General features: G+C 34.9%; 1 protein-coding gene across 1 annotated transcript; it reads left to right on the forward strand.

The window, feature by feature from the left end:
* The first annotated feature begins 16756 nt into the window (after positions 1-16756).
* Positions 16757-17863, forward strand: LOC107956914 (ethylene-responsive transcription factor ERF024). Its single transcript, XM_016892390.2, has one exon. It carries the CDS (start codon positions 17007-17009, stop codon positions 17559-17561), a length of 555 nt encoding a protein of 184 aa, XP_016747879.1. The 5' UTR covers positions 16757-17006; the 3' UTR covers positions 17562-17863.
* Positions 17864-18854: the final 991 nt, after the last annotated feature.

The raw sequence follows: 18854 nt of genomic DNA on the forward strand, positions 1-18854 counted from the left end.
AGGGACTAATAGCAAAATTTAACCTAAAATTTATATGATTAAAAAAACATAATATATCAAAAAACTGAATTGACATGTAAAACTTGATATTATCTTGACTTGAATGGAGTAATGGTTAAAGTTTTTGTTAGACACCAATTCAAACCATGTTACCCCCATCCTCTACCTCTAATATTGTATAAAAAAAAGAGTAAAACTTGATGTTGGACTTTACGCGTTTATTTATTAGTTGATAGAAATTAATTACTATGTAGTTGTAAAAAACTAGGGTAAACTACAATAGTAGTTATCCAGTTATCCAACTATCTTTTTTTTTTATTTTTTAGTCACTCAACTATAAAAAAGTTACAAAATGGTCACCAAACTATTAGTAATTTTCTTTTTTAATCACCCAACTATGAAAAGATACAAAATGGTTACCTAACTATTTAATTTTGTCTTTTTATGGTCATTGGTTGGCTAATGTAAAAATGAAAACACCCAAAAATCCAATATAATTGGGTGACTGAAATAGACAAAATTGAATAGTTAAGTGACCAAAAAAGAAAATTACTAATAGTTGGGTGACCATTTTGTAACTTTGTATAGTTAAGTGACCAAAAAAGAACAAAATCATAGTTGGATAACTACTGTAACGCCCAAATTTCTGTAAATTTGGCTTTTGTGATTGTTGAGCATGGAAATATCAGGACATTTTGTGTTATTTTGGCATAAAATATATGTTGGTTTAAGTGTTATGTACTCTGGAGTGTGTTTGGGAAGTCCCAAGTTCAAACTTTAACTTGGGCTAAATTTTGGTTTTTATTTGAATAAAGCCTGACTTTTGGTTAGTGGGCTTACTGGTCTAGTGGTTAAGTGGCAAGGGTTTATGTTAGAGGTCCTATGTTCGAATCTTGGCTTGGGCATTATTTTTGCCACCAAGGCCGTGATAGAATTGGAGGTGAACTAAAACACTAAAAAGGTAGGGTTTATCAGATTTTTTCTGAGAAGTTTCCCCAAAAGAACTCTCTCTGCCAAATTTCTCTTCTATTTTTCCCTCTCCACGTTTTTTCTTTTTGTTTTGTTTTTGCCGAAAATCACCTTCTTGTGCTACCAAAATTTCTTTACACAACTTCCTTTCCATTTCCTCTCTTTTCGATAGTTTCACTTTCGTCTTTAGAGACACGCTTTCGGTAAGTGTGGAGATGCGTTCTGTTTCGTTTTAGTAAATGTTGGGTTATTAAGAGATTATTTTCTATTTAGGAGACAATCAGGGTTCTGTGGATCATTAATCGACGTTTTAAATAGCGAGGAATCGTCGTTTTTCGTTTAAGGTAACGTTGTCATTAACTTTCGAATTTGCCTGTTTCTTAGTAACTCAGATTAAGTGATTAAAAGGGTGAAATACTGTTCAATAATAGGTTTTGGAATAATTGAGATTGCCTTAGCTTCGAATCAATACCAGGTGTGTACTCCGATTACATAGAAACTGAGTTTCGGCGAAAGCCAAAAAATTGACCGTCGATGCCATACGGGTGTGTGGACTGCCCGTGTGGTAGTCTGTGTTGAGATACACGGGCGTGTGACTGATGAGCCAGGCCTTGCGCACGCCACACGGGAGTGACGGACACGGGCGTATAAGGCTGGCGAGGCCGTGTGCGAGGCACGAGCTTGACCAATTGGGTCATGTAGGCCGCACGGGCGTGTAGGACACCCGGGTGAACTACATGTGTAACACCCCGTACCCGAGACCGTTGTTGGAGTCGAACACGAGGTGATGATACCAATAAAATTGTAACACCCCGTACCCGAGACCGTTGTCGGAGTCGAACACGAGGTGCTAACCGACTTAATTAATTTACTTACACAGTCCACTTTAAAAAAATTCCAGGCAGTTGGCTAACTGCGTCATTGTCACCTTAAAAATCATATCTTGAGTTCCAAAACTCGAAAATCAGTTTCGTAATTTTTCCATGAAACTAGACTCATATTTCCATCTATAGATTTTTTTCTAGAATTTTTGGTCAGGCCAATTAGTACAGTTTATTAGTTAAAGTCTCCCATGTTACAGGGTTTGACTACACTGACCTTCATGCATTACGACTTGGATATCTCCCTGTACAGGGCTTCAATACTGATGACGTTTGTTTCTATAGAAACTAGACTTAAAAAGGAATCTATACATATATGGCATAACTTCTAAATGCCTCTGGTTAATTTATAATGAATTTCCAAAGTCAGATCAGGGGATCCAGACTTTACCTATTTCATGATCCTCCATGGATCAACTAGAGTTTGTCATACATATACCAAAAGTGATCATGAATAACCATTCCCATGGCTAACTGTTACCAACAAATTCCATACCTCTCGACGGACAACATACAAAACGATTATAATGCTATGATCAAAGTATATTTAAGCCATTTTCGCATGGCTATCCAAATTTACACAAAACCGAAGGGTACATGACCAACAACAAAGGGTAGTCCTATACATGCCATTTCAAAGTTCAACCAAAAGTATACCAAAAGGAGCTTTGATAGGGTGGGCGACTTCGACTTCAAAAATCTCGAGTTCGATAGCTGAAGAACCAAAATCTATAAAACAGAGAATTAAATAAACGGAGTAAGCATTAAATGCTTAGTAAGTTTTGAGCAAAGAATCTAAGCACAACTGAAGTATAGCATTCATATAACTAAACGGATAATTCCATATATACATATTCTCAAATCATTCCTACTTCACATTCCAACCCCTATATTCATACATAAGGGGATCATCTTAGCCAAATACCGGGAGCTCATTACTGGACTGAGCGAATATTATTCGAAGGGAATCAACTATTCCAATGCACATACGAAACATACCTCATTGTTGGGATTTTACAAGCGTATTAACTGAAATTTTTATAGCAAGATCGCTTATTCCCAAACTCAAGAAATCTTCGGGATTTAGCCGGATATAACTACTTGCACAAGGCCTTCGGGTCTTAGCCCGGATGTGGTCACTAGCATAAATGCCTTCGGGACTTAGCCCGGATATAATCGCTAGCACAAATGCGTTCGGGTCTTAGCCCGGATATAGCAACTCTCACGAATGCCTTCAGATCTTAGTCCGGTTATAGTCACCTAGCACAAAAGCCTTCGGGACTTAGCTCGGATATCATTCGAATAACCATGCACATATATCAATAAATCATGACGCATCCATATTTCATTTTCATTACTAAAGCTCAAACACAAAACACTTATCACACTTACAAATTTCGGCTCAATAGTCACATACAAAGAGCATGATTTTGATTTACTTAAGACATAATCTAATCGAATCATAATCTAAGCTCCATTACTCGAAAACTTACCTCGGATGTTGTCGAACGGCTTCAACGGCTATTCAATCACTTTTTCCTTCCCTTTATCCAACTTTGTTCCTCTAGGCTCTTGAGCTAGTTCACACAAGTTTAACTTATTAAAGTCTCATTATGCTAGCTTATGGTCGAATATGACAAGAAATTTAATAGGTCATATAGCCACCTTCTAGCTCAAATACACAATGGTCATACGCATTTTTAATCACCTTAAGCAATTTAATACAATTCATTCGAACATCAAAAGAGAAGCTCAAGGTACTTAGCCCATATATACATTAGACATTAAAGTCCCATATGTACGAAATCACGAATCGAATTCAACATATTAGCTAATATTCCCCTTAGCCGAATTTTCTAAGTCAAGATAAAGCCATCAATATGCTTACCTATGGCCGAACATACACATCAACTTATGTACTCATTCATGTGGCCGAACATACACATCTATGCTAAGGTCGATTGCAACACTTAATACATTCTACAAGTATGGTCACTTGTATTGACTAAACACCATTTTGTTTCAAGTTCAAAACTTGGCTAATACACATATATACACTATTAAAGCATCCTCTCCCTTTCCATCAATTCAACACATGCATTACTCATTAATATACAAAATTATATTCGGCCTTGGCACACAACTTGCTAGCCGATTCTTCTCCATCTAGCAACTAATGCACATATGTGTTCATTTATTCTCTACTTCATCTAACAACAACCATATTTCCCTTCTACTTCCTACCATGGCCGAATGCATCACAACACCATACCATTTCAATTTTGGTCATGGTTAAACAAAGAACTTAATGTCTCACTCAAAAATGCTAAAAAGAAGCTTCAAGAGTCATCAATCCACCATCACATGCATCATTACAAAGCTTCACTTTTAGCATGCAAATGACATCAACACAAATCCACCTTAGCCGAATATCATCTCCATGACATAGTAAAGATTTGAACCATGGGCTAGTTAGAACTCAAACTAACAACTAAAAACATGCATGAATCTCATGGACAACATCAAACATACCTTAGTCTAGCAAACCACCATAGCCGATTTTCTCAAGCTCTTCCCCCTTCTTCTCTTTCTTCTATTCGGCCAAGAACAACCAAAGAATGAAGCCTTTTTTTTTCTTCTAGTTTCGGCAAAATGGGGGGGGAAACATGGATGAGACAACAATTTTTTTTTTCATCATCATACTAACACTAATACTTTATTGCCCATGCTCTTTATTTTATTATTCCTTACATAATGCATTAACCCAACATGTTTATGACATGTTTTTAGCCATAACATTTTGTCCACCCATGCTCATGGCCGGCCACTACTAATTAGGGGGGGAAAATTGACATGCAAGTCCTCCCTTTTGATTACATGCACTATTAGATCCTTGTAGATTAGCCTATCACATTTCAAAAGTGTCACACAAGTCCTATGTACTACATTCACATGCAATTAACTAAATCGAAGCTTAAAATTTTCGCACATTCATATTCACATATTTTAGACCATAAATATCATATTCAAATAATTTGGTGACTCGGTTTAGCGGTCCCGAAACCGCTTTCCGACTAGGGTCACTATAGGGCTGTCACAACATGAGTGTGTGGGATTTTGGCCCAGGCCATGTGATCCACACAGGCAAGGCCAATTTAGGCCGTGTGACCCACACGGGCATGTGGGCCCACACGGGCAGGGCACACAAGCGTGTGAGCCCAACTTGTTTGAAATACTCTGCAAGGTTACACGGGTCACCCAAGTCGACTGTGACCTGACTGTAGGATCAATAAGTGATATTTAGACCCCATACTCTGATTTGTTACTAGATTGTATGCAAAGGCACGTTAATTTAAGCATGTGTATCTATTTGATTTTGTACATCTGTTTTGACTTGATGATGGTATGATCTGATATCTGCATATAAGCATGCCATGTTATTTATGTTGCATTGCATTAGGTTGGGTTTGTTGTGAAAAGAAGGAAGATTGAAAGGCTTTTAGCCTGTTATTTAACAGCTATGCTACATGTATTTGTTATATGCCGTTTACGGTACCATTTGGTGTGTAGGGTTGGATGGGTTGATTATATCCCCATACTTGGTGTGTAGGGCTGGGTGGGTTGATTCTATCCCCACATGGTATGTTGGGTTAGACAGAAATGGTGTGCAGGGTTGGTAGGCATGTTTCCCTGATAATCTGTGTTGTAGGCCAATTTTAACCTATTTACATCAAAACCCAATTTAACCTTACCTAACCCACCAAAATTAAACCCAAAACCCAAAATCTTAACTACCCAAAGCCCAATTTACATCAAAACCCCAACGGCCCAAACCCTAAGCCCAAATCAAAATAAAAAAACCCTAGTCCACAACCTAAACTTTTCTCAACTAAATCCTAGCCTTTCCCACCACCAACTCCACTAGCCACACTTGCTCCACCACCAACTCCACTAGCCACACTTGCTCCACCACCTACTGTACTAGCCACACTTGCTCCACCACTACTTGTACCTACAAATGAAGACATAAACAATAAAAAATATTTTGTAAATGGCTATATAAGCCTTCTCATATTTTGTATTTAGGGGAGAAAGAAGTTTTGGGGGAGAAAGTGATTGTAAAGGATTTTTGAGAGGTTTTTTGAGAGTAATCAAGGAGAAGAGTTATTGTAAAGGCTAGTTTTTGGAAAGGCTAGTTTTTTTTTTTGGAGATTAATCAAATATCAAAGCAAAAGAAGTTTCTTGGTCTATTCTCGTTTTAAGTTCTTTGTTTGCTTATTATTTTCCTTTAAGTTTTATTTTGTTTCTTTTATACGAAAGTAAAAATAAAAGGAGGAAGCTTTCCCATTTTTACCGAAAAAGTTTTTTTGAGGTCCGACTGCCGTGTACGGTGGCACCGACGGTAGCCGGCGGCGGTCCGGTGACCGAACGGTGGCCGGCCTTGTGGCCGGAAATCACCCACTCTCTCCCTCTCTTTTTTTTTGTTATTATTATATTTCTTAATATTATATTATATATATTCTTTTAATATATTAGGTATATTCTAAATTCTATATTACGTATATATATGTTATACTATTTTATGTATATATCTTTAATACTATATTATTTATATATATATATATTTTTCTACATGTTATCTTATGTATATATTTTAATCATATTATGTATGTATTTTTTACACTATATTATGTACATATTTTTTTTATATCTATTTTATACATATGTATATATTATATATATCTTAACATTACTAGTTATATTTTCACTATTTTATGTATATACTTCAAACACTATATATAGTATATTTCTAACACTATTACTATTTATAAATATATATATATTTTACGTACATACTCTTAATATCTTTATTATGTATATATTCATTGTTTTTATTTCACATTGGATACTATTATTACGTTTAATATATCGCATGCATTGTTATTGTTTTAATATTGTTGTCAAATTTATTATTTGTTTCAATGTATTTCCAACTCGTTTATTTTTGTCTCCCGCCTATTTTATATCATTCTGTTGTTCATTACTTTAAAGATTTTTATTCATGTTTTTACTAATTTCAATAAATAATGCAATGTTTCGCATTTTGGAACATCGAAGAATTGTGCCCTAACTTACGGGGTTTCGGTTCTCTTGTTAGTTCTAAATAGCTAAATATCCTTTTGATTTTTGAAATGCACAGATTTCCAATTTAAATTAAAAGACGACCTTGTGCTCGGGAATTCATGGTATTGTGTCCTAACTTACGGGATGTGATACTTCGATATCTCGAGATAAGGAAATCTTTAAACAAATCGATTTAAGCTAATTCAAGAATTTTAAAATCAGTATTAATAGAAAATATCGTATTTCAAGTCCCTTCCCGATTTTTAATTTTCGACATTAAGACACTAACTAATCAATTCGGTACCAATTTTTTGGACGTGTCGAGGGTGCTAATCCTTCCTCGCACGTAACCGACTCCCAAACTCATTCTCTCAAGTTTCGTAGACCAAAGGCCCTGTTTTAGTAAACTAAAATTGATTTATTAAAACAAAGGTGATCCGATCACACCTGATAAAAGATTGGTGGCGACTTCCGTTTTAATTTTCACTTTCAAACAAAGTCGATCCCCGTTTTCAAAAGAATGGTTTCGACAATCTGATCTGTTATGCATGCAATAACTGTATGGGCTAAGGCTCGATTGTTTTGATTCTGTACCTAAATGGGCTAAGGTCCACACCGATTCTGTAAAGTGCTCAGGCCCGAATTATCTGTACTCCATTATCTATTTCTATGCATGTTGCTTGTGGGGTTGTACACACTGAGTTTACAAAAACTCACCCCTTTATTGTTTTATCTGTCAGGTAATTGGTGCAGCGAAGGGCTCGATGGTGACCATAGCTACATATACTCTGGTTTTTACGGTTTTAATGCTTTTATTACTTTAACTACTATGATTGAGAGTATTTATGTAATTTCCAGACTCAGACTGTTTGATTTAAGTTCGGGATTTTAGAACTACTGCTTATTGTTGCGAAACCGCAACGTATCACGATAACTTTATTTGTTTTTTTTAAGCTTCCGCGTATAAAGAAATGTTTTCAAGCAAACAAATCAATACACGTTTTCTAAGCTAAGTAAAAGATAATAACTGGAATGGTTAGGGTAAATGCGGTTTTAAATACACTTTCATGTGACATCGCCAAATTCAGCTATAACGTCTAGACCGGGTTTGGGGTGTTACAACTACTAATGAAATTTACCCTCAAAACTATTACTTTGCGTGCTTGTATGAGAGATTTGGAGGAGTGATTTCATTTTTAAGAAAGATTTCAAAATTTTAAAAATAAATTTACTTGTTTGGGTAAAAATATTGAAAAATTTTAGAACTTGTGAGTAATTTTAAAAGGGGATTTCAACAGCTCAATTTTCTTTTCCAAATTCTAACTAAAGGTTTTCAAAAATTCTAAAAATGAAATTTCTTTTTTGGGTAAATATATTGGAAAATTTCAAACTTGTGAGTAATTTCAAAAGGAGATTTCAAAAGATGAATTTTCTTTTTCAAATTCTACTTAAAGAGGTGATTCTTCAAAATTCATCCTAATTTTATTTTAGTTAATACACACGATCCCAAAGTGAACCAAAAAAAAAATTCAAAAAAAAAATTATTTAATTATAATATATTTTTAAATTTTATCTTATTAAAAATATTTATATAATTTTACAAATCTAATAATATTTACATTGAATTTTTTATATCATTTATTTTTAATATAATTATTCTTATTTTATAATTATTTTTAATCTGTAAAATTTCAATAAGCTATTTTTTTTCTAAAACAATTATTTATCCAAAGAAAGAAATTATAATTACTAGTATTTTGAACCGATAAATTCTTAAAATGATAATATTTAAAAAAATTTATCCAAATACACTCTTTTAGATTTTAATTAATTTAAAATTGTATATATCTTAGCAAGTAGATATAATTTCAAATGTAGAGAAAGACTAATTCAAATAAAAAATTAGAAAAATTCTTTTAATATAATAAATATAGTATTATCCTACTTTAACACATATTCTTAGTTTGAACTAGTTTTTAATGCCTCATGCATTGTACTATAATTTTTTATACGATTAATATTTTAATAATTTAATAGTTATATTTTATGCTCCACTCATGTAGATCATGCATATCAAATTTAGCATAAATTAAAAATTTTTAATTATTTGTTTTATGAAAAAAAACTTGTAACCATTAAATATAAATTAATATAGACAATAATTTAGATTGATATGATAGATATATCAGATCGACTAAAAAATTTATATGCATGACAAGTACAAATATATTAATAAATTCAACAGTTGAATGGCTAAAATATTAATTGTACAAAAAAGTTATAAAAAGATGTAAAACTACTTAAGTTTTACATAAGTATAAATATATAAACTTATTTAAGAATTCAAATATAATATTCAATTTTAACATTATAATTAAAAGTGTGAGTGCCAAATTCAATGTACAATATAATTTTATTCCATGTAATTAATATAAAAAACAACATTATTCAAAATAATAATTAAAATATATACTCTATTTTGATAATATAAATATAGTGCTAATAAAGATTTCCTAAATTATCATTAAAGCCTATTGAAAATTTTTTCCCCAAAATAGTTTATGGATAATATATTAGAATAGACTATATAAATGTATCATTTATAAAATTTTATATTTAAAACTAAAGTAATATAGTTCACCTTTTTGGTTAATAGAACTATAATAACTGAAATATAATGTTTATTTATTATTACACAGATTAATTTAATAAAATTTATAAGTATGGAAATTCTTTTATTAAGTAAATTTACTTAACCAAACATTTTAGTAGTTTAAATTTTTATTTATAAATGTGAAATTTTTTTATAAATAATAAAAACAAATTTAAAATGGCAAGTTAAATAATATAATCAATAACAAAAGCTATATTTTAGTATGCATAATTTCTGGAATTTATAAAAAAATTCCACACTAATCGAGTGATAAAATTTTTTAATGATATTAATGATGTGTATTAAAGTGAGAGGGGATTTCTGCAACATCATTTATAAGTGTGAGTTTTGTAAAAAAAATTCGTTTAGCAAACGCGACAGCAGACTAGGTGGCTTCTCAATATAGAAGGAGAATGTGCACATCGTCCTTGGTGAATATTTTGAGCAGGGAGGGGCATCCAACTTGATAGAACACTAGTAAACTAACCGACTCTTAAAGTGAAAACTTAGAGAAAATGAAGAACTATTCAAGGAATATTGATCTATATTACTCATCTTGAAATCTGTCCATATACAAGTTTATATATACAAGAGAAAGCATAACTGCTATTAACAATATACCAGCTTTATTAACTGCCTAACCACCTGACTAATCACACATCAATCACATGTGTAATTACATACTATAACATTCATCCAGCTTCCTCAAGTGGGACGACTCGAAGAAGATGACGAAATCGAGTAAACATCGACAAAGAAAATGGTTTAGTGAGAATATCTGCCGCTTGATCACAGGCAGGAACTTCGCCAACAACCAAATCACCACTAGCCACTTTTTTCCGAACAAAAAACAGATTAAGTTCAACATGTTTGAACTTGGAGTTTAGAACTGGATTAGCTACAATAGCAATGGCACTGGAATTATCACACCATACAGTCGAAGGATCAACCGAGCCTAGCTTTAACTCTGTCAATAGAGAGACCAGCCAAGCAACGTCACTGGTGGCTGCTGCTAAACTGCGATATTCAGCCTCTTCCGTAGACCGAGAAACAACTTGTTGTTTCTTAGAACACCAAGATATAGGTGTGTGACCAAAGTAGACACAATATCTCGTAGTAGATCGATGATCATCAAAATCAAGTCCCTAATTTGCTTCGGCATAACCAACCAAAGATAGTCTATCAGATCTTCAGAAAACCAGCCCATGAGAAAGAGTACCACGTAAATACCGTAAAATCAGTTTTAATGCTACCATGTGTAGTATAGTTGGAGCATGCATGAACTGACACACCCGGTTAACAGCATATGCAATATCTGGCCGAGTTAACACGATATACTAAAGAGCTCCAGCAAGACTACGATATTCAGCTAGATCAGCAAGATACTCACCCTCATCCTTGGACAACATAGAAGAACTCACCATCAGTGTATGAACACTTTTGGCATTAGATATAGAACTCTGTTCAAGAAGCTCCCGAATGTACTTGCGTTGACATAAGTGAAGATTGCCAGAGTTACATCTACTGACTTCAATCCCTAAAAAATAATGGAGATCACCCATATCCTTTAGAGCAAACTTTTTGTGTAGCTGTTGAACAAAAAAAATTATTTCGTCAGATGAATTGCCAGTGATAACAATATCATCCACATAGACAAGAACATAAAGAGTGTAGTCAGAAGAAGATCGAACAAACAACGAAGCATCTGATTTCGACAACGTAAAACCAGTAAAAACAATGAACAATTTTAACTTGTCAAGCCAGGCATGAGGAGCTTGCCTTAAGCCATATAAAGCTTTAGTCAGATGACACACCAGCTTTTCACCATTGGAACCATGTTGCACAAAGCTTGGAGGTTGCTGCAAAAACACGTCATCAGTTAGATCGCCATTCAAAAAGGCATTATTGACATTAACTTGCCAAAAGGGCCAACCCTTGGTCACAGCAACAGAAAGGATGGCTTGAATGGTAACAGGTTTGACTACCGGACTGAACGTCTCTTTAAAATCACAGGCAAGTACCTGTGAATAGCCCTTGGCCACCAACCGTGCCTTCCGGCGGTTAATCGTCCCATCAGGATTCTTCTTTATCTTAAACAACCACTTGCAACCAATCAATTTTTGGCCAGGAGGGAGGGGACGGAGCTCCCATGTAAAGTTAGCTATTAATGCATCAAATTTAGCTTGAACAGCTAAATGCCAGTCTGAATGAGCAAGGGCCTCCTCAACAAAACTTGGTTCAACCTCAACGTTGTTTGCACACAAAGCTTTAGGTTTAAATATACCAGCTTTAGACCTAGTAACCATAGCATAAGTATTAGTAGTAGACACAGTAGGAATAATAACACTTTCAATAGGAAGAGTTGCAGTAGAGATGTCCTCCTCTCGGACAACAGTCCCTGATTCATTTGACAAATTTACGAAACTACGTTAGGAAGCACTACACGTAGCAAAAGAATCATGCGGATTGGTTTCACCATTATGACTTGCTAGAGAAACCTCAGTTGCAAACTTAAGATGCAAACGAGTTTCCCTAGTGGTAAAAGACCGAACAATAGGTACATACGTAGTGTTACCCTAAGACATCTGATTACCGAAAGAAGTAGAGAGTAGAAACAAAAATCGATTTTCATAAAAAATAACATGCCTAGAGACAATTACCTTACCATCTGGCATTAAACAATAATAACCTTTATGATGCATGCTATACCCTAGAAACGTAGATGGCTGTGACCAAAACTCAAGCTTGTGTTTAACAAACGGACGTAAGTATGGAAAACAGCAGCAACCAAACACTCTGAGATGATCATAAGCTGGTTCGCGACTAAACAGACTTTGATACGAGGATCGTCCTTTCAGAACAGGAGTAGGTAATCGATTAATGAGATGGACTGCACTGTAAAATACATAGCCCCAGTACTTCATTGGTAAATTGGCCTGAGGCAAAAGAGTAAGACCAGTCTCCACAATGTGTCTATTTTTACGCTCAGTGGCACCATTCTGTTCAGACGTGTGAGGGCATGAAACACGATGAAGTATCCCATGACTAGCTAGAACTAATGAAAAAGCACGGAACTCACCTCCCCAATCACTTTGAAACTTCTTAATGCACTTCCTGGACTGAGTGAGAATCATCTTCTGTAATTGACCAAAACACTCTACTGCTTGAGATTTACGACTTATTAGATACACCCAGGTAAAATGACTAGTCATGTCAATGAAAGAAACATAATACAAATTCCCTTTACAAGTAACAGCGGCCGGGCTCCACAAATCAGAAACAACCAATTCAAACAAATCAACATACACAATACTAGAATGAGAAAAAGGCAATTTATGCGATTTTCCTTTCTGACATGCAACACAAACATTATCAAGATGACTTTATTTACAGTAATCTGACATTTTTCTAGAACAGCTTTTACAGTATTATAAGCAGGATGACCCACCCTTTTATGCCACAAACTAAAAACATCATCAGTTGTAGAGGAACCTTGAACAACAGTACTGTGAACAGATGGAGACAAAACACTCGAACCCGCCGAAAACTGGTAGAGCCCATCACGAACTTGGCCCCGCATTAAGGTTTCCTGTGTTTGGATGTCCTTAATCACACAATATGAGGGGTGATATTCAAAAAATACATAGTTATCAGTAGTAAACTTAGACACAGATAACAATTTTTTTCGAATGCTTGGCACACATAGCACATTAGAGAGATGTAGTAATTTCTTCTTCGTAGGAATAGTTGTACTCCCAATGGATGAAATTTCAGTGATACCCCATTACCCATTAAAAGAGAAGAGTTACTTATATATCGGGTGGAGCCATGTAAATCTGAAATATTTCGGCACACGTGATGAGTAGCCCTCGAGTCTGGGCACCCTGACGTGCTTCCTACCAGCAACGGAACATAAGAATCAATAGGATTAAAATTGGAGTCATATGCTGTAGCATTAGAATAATCAGAAGCGTGCAACTCAGGAAGCTTGAGGGAAGCCCAACAAACTGAGACGAGTCATACGGAGACGAGTCAATACTAAACACACGAGCACACGGTTTTGTCTGCCACGGGGCCTCAGGAATAGTCTGCAAAGATCTGTCAATATCAACACAATTAGAAGAGGGCCCAGGTACAAATTGACCATCAGTTTGACGAGATCGAACTGATCCACTAGGCCCACATGGCCTAGAAGTTACCTTACTATACGGATGACCCAAGTAATCATCACTGAACTGTGGCTTCATAACATTTCTTCCAATATTAAACTCACACCTATAAGGTCCAGAATAAGAATTTAGGCCATCAATATCACGCTGTCCATTACCATTTTGAACAAATGGATTTGATCCATTATACGCATACCCTGTATGTGGCCTACGTGGAACACAGTTATCCATTCCAAAATTTGGCCGAAAATAAGACCTCCAATTTTGACCATGAAACCCCAAAGTTTGACCACACTTATTTTGTCTGACGTCATGCTCCAAAGCTCCCCCATTCGCACCAGAGGTGAACTCGCTTTGTCTCGCCATCGGTGCTTTCGGCAGTGACCGCTCATCCCGAATATACCTGTAGTAGCAGCGCTGCGCAAGGTAGCCATACCTACTGCAGATCTGACACTGTATTCTTAGGCGAAAGTTGTGACTACAGCCACGAACAGATGAGTGACCTCCACGAAAAAAACCGTCTGTCAACTGCAACTGAGATCCTTCCACAACATTCACAGCAACCAACACATCTTGAACGGACCAGATTTGTCGAGCCGCATCCAGCAGAACATCAATAAGGCATTGAAACGGTAACAAAACCGGGGAGAGCAACGTAGAAGAAACAATAGCATCAAACTCAGAGGAGAGACCTACAAGAAGAATCACAGTCCGTTCGGCCTCTGAGATCGGAGATCTAGACGCTGCAAGAAGGGTGCACAAGCTTTTGATTTTATCAACGTACGATCAAGTAGAAAGACTACCTTTTCAGAGATAGTGAAGCTCATGGCGCAACTGCGACTGCTTCATACTTGTATCGGCCACGAACAGACTATTTGCCATGATCCAGACGTCGCTCGTAGTCCGAACGACCGTGAAGGAGAACAAGAAAAAGGAACTTATCGTGGACAACATCTATGAGGTAAGCAAATTATCTTGCTGATCAAATATTGACGCAGATGGATTAGCAACAAGACTGCCATCGACTGATTGAACAAATCTCATTGGAGCCGTCAACGTGCCATTAAGAAAGCCGAGCAAACCATAGCCAAGAAGAATAAGCCAGATTTGCTGCGGCCACTGGATGAACGAACCTTCATCAAGTTTTACAACCTCATGCCGAGGAAAGGACGTGACCACTTGATCACCAAGAAACACCGAGCCACTAAGCTCAGCGGAATCAGATTCGACGGAATGTGTGGTGTAGCCATGCCCGAGAATCACCGAGCGACTGATACCATGATAGAACACTAGTAAACTAACAGACTCTTAAAGTGAAAACTTAGAGAAAATGAAGAAGAACTATTCAAGGAATATTGATCTATATTACTCATCTTGAAATCTGTCCATATACATGTTTATATATACAAGAGAAAGCCTAACTGCTATTAACAATATACCAACTTTATTAACTGCCTAACAACCTGACTAATCACACATTAATCACATGTGTAATTACATACTATAACACAACTCCACCTCCATGATCTACCTGTTTGGTTCTTTTGCAAATTTTTGGAGAATTATTTCTTCTTTTTTTCTCTATTTGTCGCAAAAGGCTTCGTTTATATGTTTTTTTCCTGTTTGAGGTTTCGTTTATTTTAAGGGTTAATAGAATTTCATTTTGTGTTTATAAGAGGGGATCAAATTATGTTAAATTAGGGTATAGAGATTAAAATTTTAAGTATAACGTAGGAAGTAATATTGTAATTGACTTAGATCTTTATAGATGTCTAATTTTCGAATACAAATATTTTGGACTTGGATAATATTCGGATTTAAATATTTTAACTATTATAGACAATAAATTTGATGCAATGTGAATATTAACCCTTGAATGTTTTGTTTTATTTTTATATATAAAGTTATCGTGTAAATTCATTTTACTTTTATGTAAATTTTTAGTGAATTTAAATATTAGACGTGATGATATAAATTTAATATAAGTTGATACCTAATGCTTTAATTGGGACTACCAGCTAAGGTTATTTAGCAAAGGGTTTGGGGTATTATTGATTGAAGCAAGGAATAAAAGTAGTGTGTTTTGCGGATGAAGAAAATCCCATTTTTGATTAAAAAAGAATGTGCTCCAGGTAAATTCAATTGAATGATATGATATTTACCCCAAAAAGGAACTCCTTTCACTTGATGGTAAGTGGGTGTGATGTATGCTCGATCATATGTTTTTTTTCCTATAAAACTGTCTGGAATAATTTTGCACTGAATCATGGTGATATGACACCAAAATTATTTGCCCAAATGCCACAACACAACATTTTCTCCACCACATCCTTTCAATTATATGTACTTCTATAACAAAGTTGTTGTATGATATCATCGGAAAAGATAAAAAAAAAAAAAAGAGTTACCACTCAAACATCTCTCAAATTTCGCTAAGGGGAGTTAAACTCTCTCTTGAGAGTAATTTTTATCATTTGTTTAGGAGTTGATGAACTCTTCAATATAATATATTATTTTTATATCAGGATTTTATTTTCAACCTCTATAAAAAATTATTATTCGAGACATTTTAGTTGGTAGAGATATAACTTACAAAAGTTTAAGAAAAAATTACTAAAACTGTGTATGATAATAATTATAGAGAATGCACGTGCAAATTCGAACTACCAAACCTTTAAATTGTAAAGCTCTAAAATTGAAGGAAAATAAATAAAAAATTATAGAAACCAAATGTCAAAATGTGAATACCGAAAGGGTAAAGCTCTATAATATTAAATTTAGTGTCTTTCTATTTAATTTGAATGTTTTAGTTTGAATCCAAAGCATTGAAGGGGTTGTTGGTCTCGGCCCTGGCGGAAGAAGAGGGGGTAAGCTTGAGAGAGCATTAGATTTGATATTAGATTGTCTATTTTGTTGAATATAATAAAAGTGGGTGTTGAAAAACATAGCAACTGTTCAGATATATAAGCAGTTATTTGAGCAGCCAAAACAAGGAATAAAAAGACAACCCAGTTAGATATCCAACATATATTTTGGCTTACACCCAAACTATCAGCAGATATCACTTCATCAACAACTGGTTTGCACTTTACAGTAATTCCTCCTCCTCCTCCTTCTTCCTCTCTCTGCAACTACAACAAGAGTTTAACCTCCATAAATGGATTCTCTCATCTCCATCTTCCAACACCAATTCTTTCTCTTCTCATCATCATGCATTACTCCAAACCCAACAAAACTTCCAACGCTAGCACCAGCGGTGGCGGTTCATCAGCTACGGGTCGCCACCCGGTTTACAAGGGAGTAAGGCGTCGGAGTAGTGGCAAATGGGTGTCCGAAATTAGAGAGCCGAGGAAGCCCAATAGGATTTGGCTCGGCACCTTTCCCACTGCTGAAATGGCCGCTATTGCTTACGACGTTGCGGCGCTTGCACTAAAAGGCCAAGATGCTGAGCTTAACTTTCCTAACTCGGCTGCTTCTTTGCCTGTGCCGGCTTCGACTTCCCCACGTGATATTCAGGCGGCTGCGACCTCTGCAGCGACGGCTTGGGGTGCTGCGAACGATGCTTTAAGAAACAATTCAATAGCGCCGCCTGAGAAACCTTCAATGGCCGATGATTTCGTGGATGAGGATTTGATCTTTGATATGCCTAATGTGCTTTCCAATATGGCTGAGGGGATGCTTCTTAGCCCTCCTTGCTTCGACGCCGATCAGCCTTCCGCCAATAACGGTGGTGATGATGATGAAAACCTCTGGAAATTCCCTTAATAATAAAAAATAAAATCAAGCAAGGCAGACAAAAGAGTTGAGTTACTTTTCGAGTCCTAGTTGAGACTAGTTTCGACTTGCCCTTTCCCATAATATGAGACTAGTTTCGACTTGCCCTTTCCCATAATAATAATTTTCACGATATTATTCAGCATAAAAATAAAAAGAAGGGATCAGTAGGCACCGTTTTTGTACAGGTTTTTGTATTTGTGGGCGTTGCTGTTTGTGTCATGTCGCTTGTAAATGTCTTCCCGTCCGTACAATCTATGTATACGTTTAGAAATAATTGTTGGAAAGTTGGACCATCTTCTACATATAGATGGAGAATGTATATTATAAATATAAATATAAAAGCTGCTATATTTTCCAAACCATTGTTCAAAGTTGAGTTTAGGGATGAGATTTGAAAAGCAAAGATGATACATCCAATATTGCCTGGTGATGCATAAAAGCAAAGCAAGTTGGGGGAGGTTTAGTCAATACGAATAATTAACATGTTGATTTTGTGGAACTCAATATCCTTTCTCTCCCCAACAACAAATCTATAACATAGAAATGGTTAAAATGTGTGTATAACTACTAAATTCTACTGCTTTATTTAAATTTTCTCTATACTATTTTTACACTTAATAAATTCTTATACTCCTTAAAGGAAAAATATTTGATGTTAACTCGGTTAATAATTTTAGTAATTAATTTTAAACAAATCAATCATAAAAATTACTGATTGTATTTGGTAAATTAAATATAAAATTGAACGAATTCACAATTAACACTAAATTTATTCTATTAACAAAATAATAAAAAAATTTAAACCTAATAATGTTAGCAACTAACTTTCAGTAAATCAACCCTAAAAGTCAAGTTAAACACTAAAAAGTTAACAATAACGTTATCTTTGAGTACTAAAATATATAACTTTTATCAAATACAAGTACTAAATTGGACAAAAAAACACAAGTATCACATTAAAAAAAGCGGCAAACTCAGGTTCCGAATGGTGTATATTAAGACTTAATTATATTTAAATAAAGTTATTAAATTTATTTATAAATCATTCACCAATCATTTTATTTTAATTAATCTTAAAGAAATGTATTATTATTCATTAACGATAGATTTATTCATTGACAGTACAAAAAATATTATTCTTTTATATTATAAATTTATTTAAGTATAAATTAAAGGTTAATGTTTATTTAAGTGTAAGTTAGGTCAAGGATTTATTAGGATACAAGGTAAAAGATTAAAGCTTATTTAAGTATGAAAAATGTATGAGGGTTTAAAAGAAAC

This window comes from Gossypium hirsutum, chromosome A01, assembly GCF_007990345.1.
Source record: "Gossypium hirsutum isolate 1008001.06 chromosome A01, Gossypium_hirsutum_v2.1, whole genome shotgun sequence".
Taxonomy (NCBI): domain Eukaryota; kingdom Viridiplantae; phylum Streptophyta; class Magnoliopsida; order Malvales; family Malvaceae; genus Gossypium; species Gossypium hirsutum.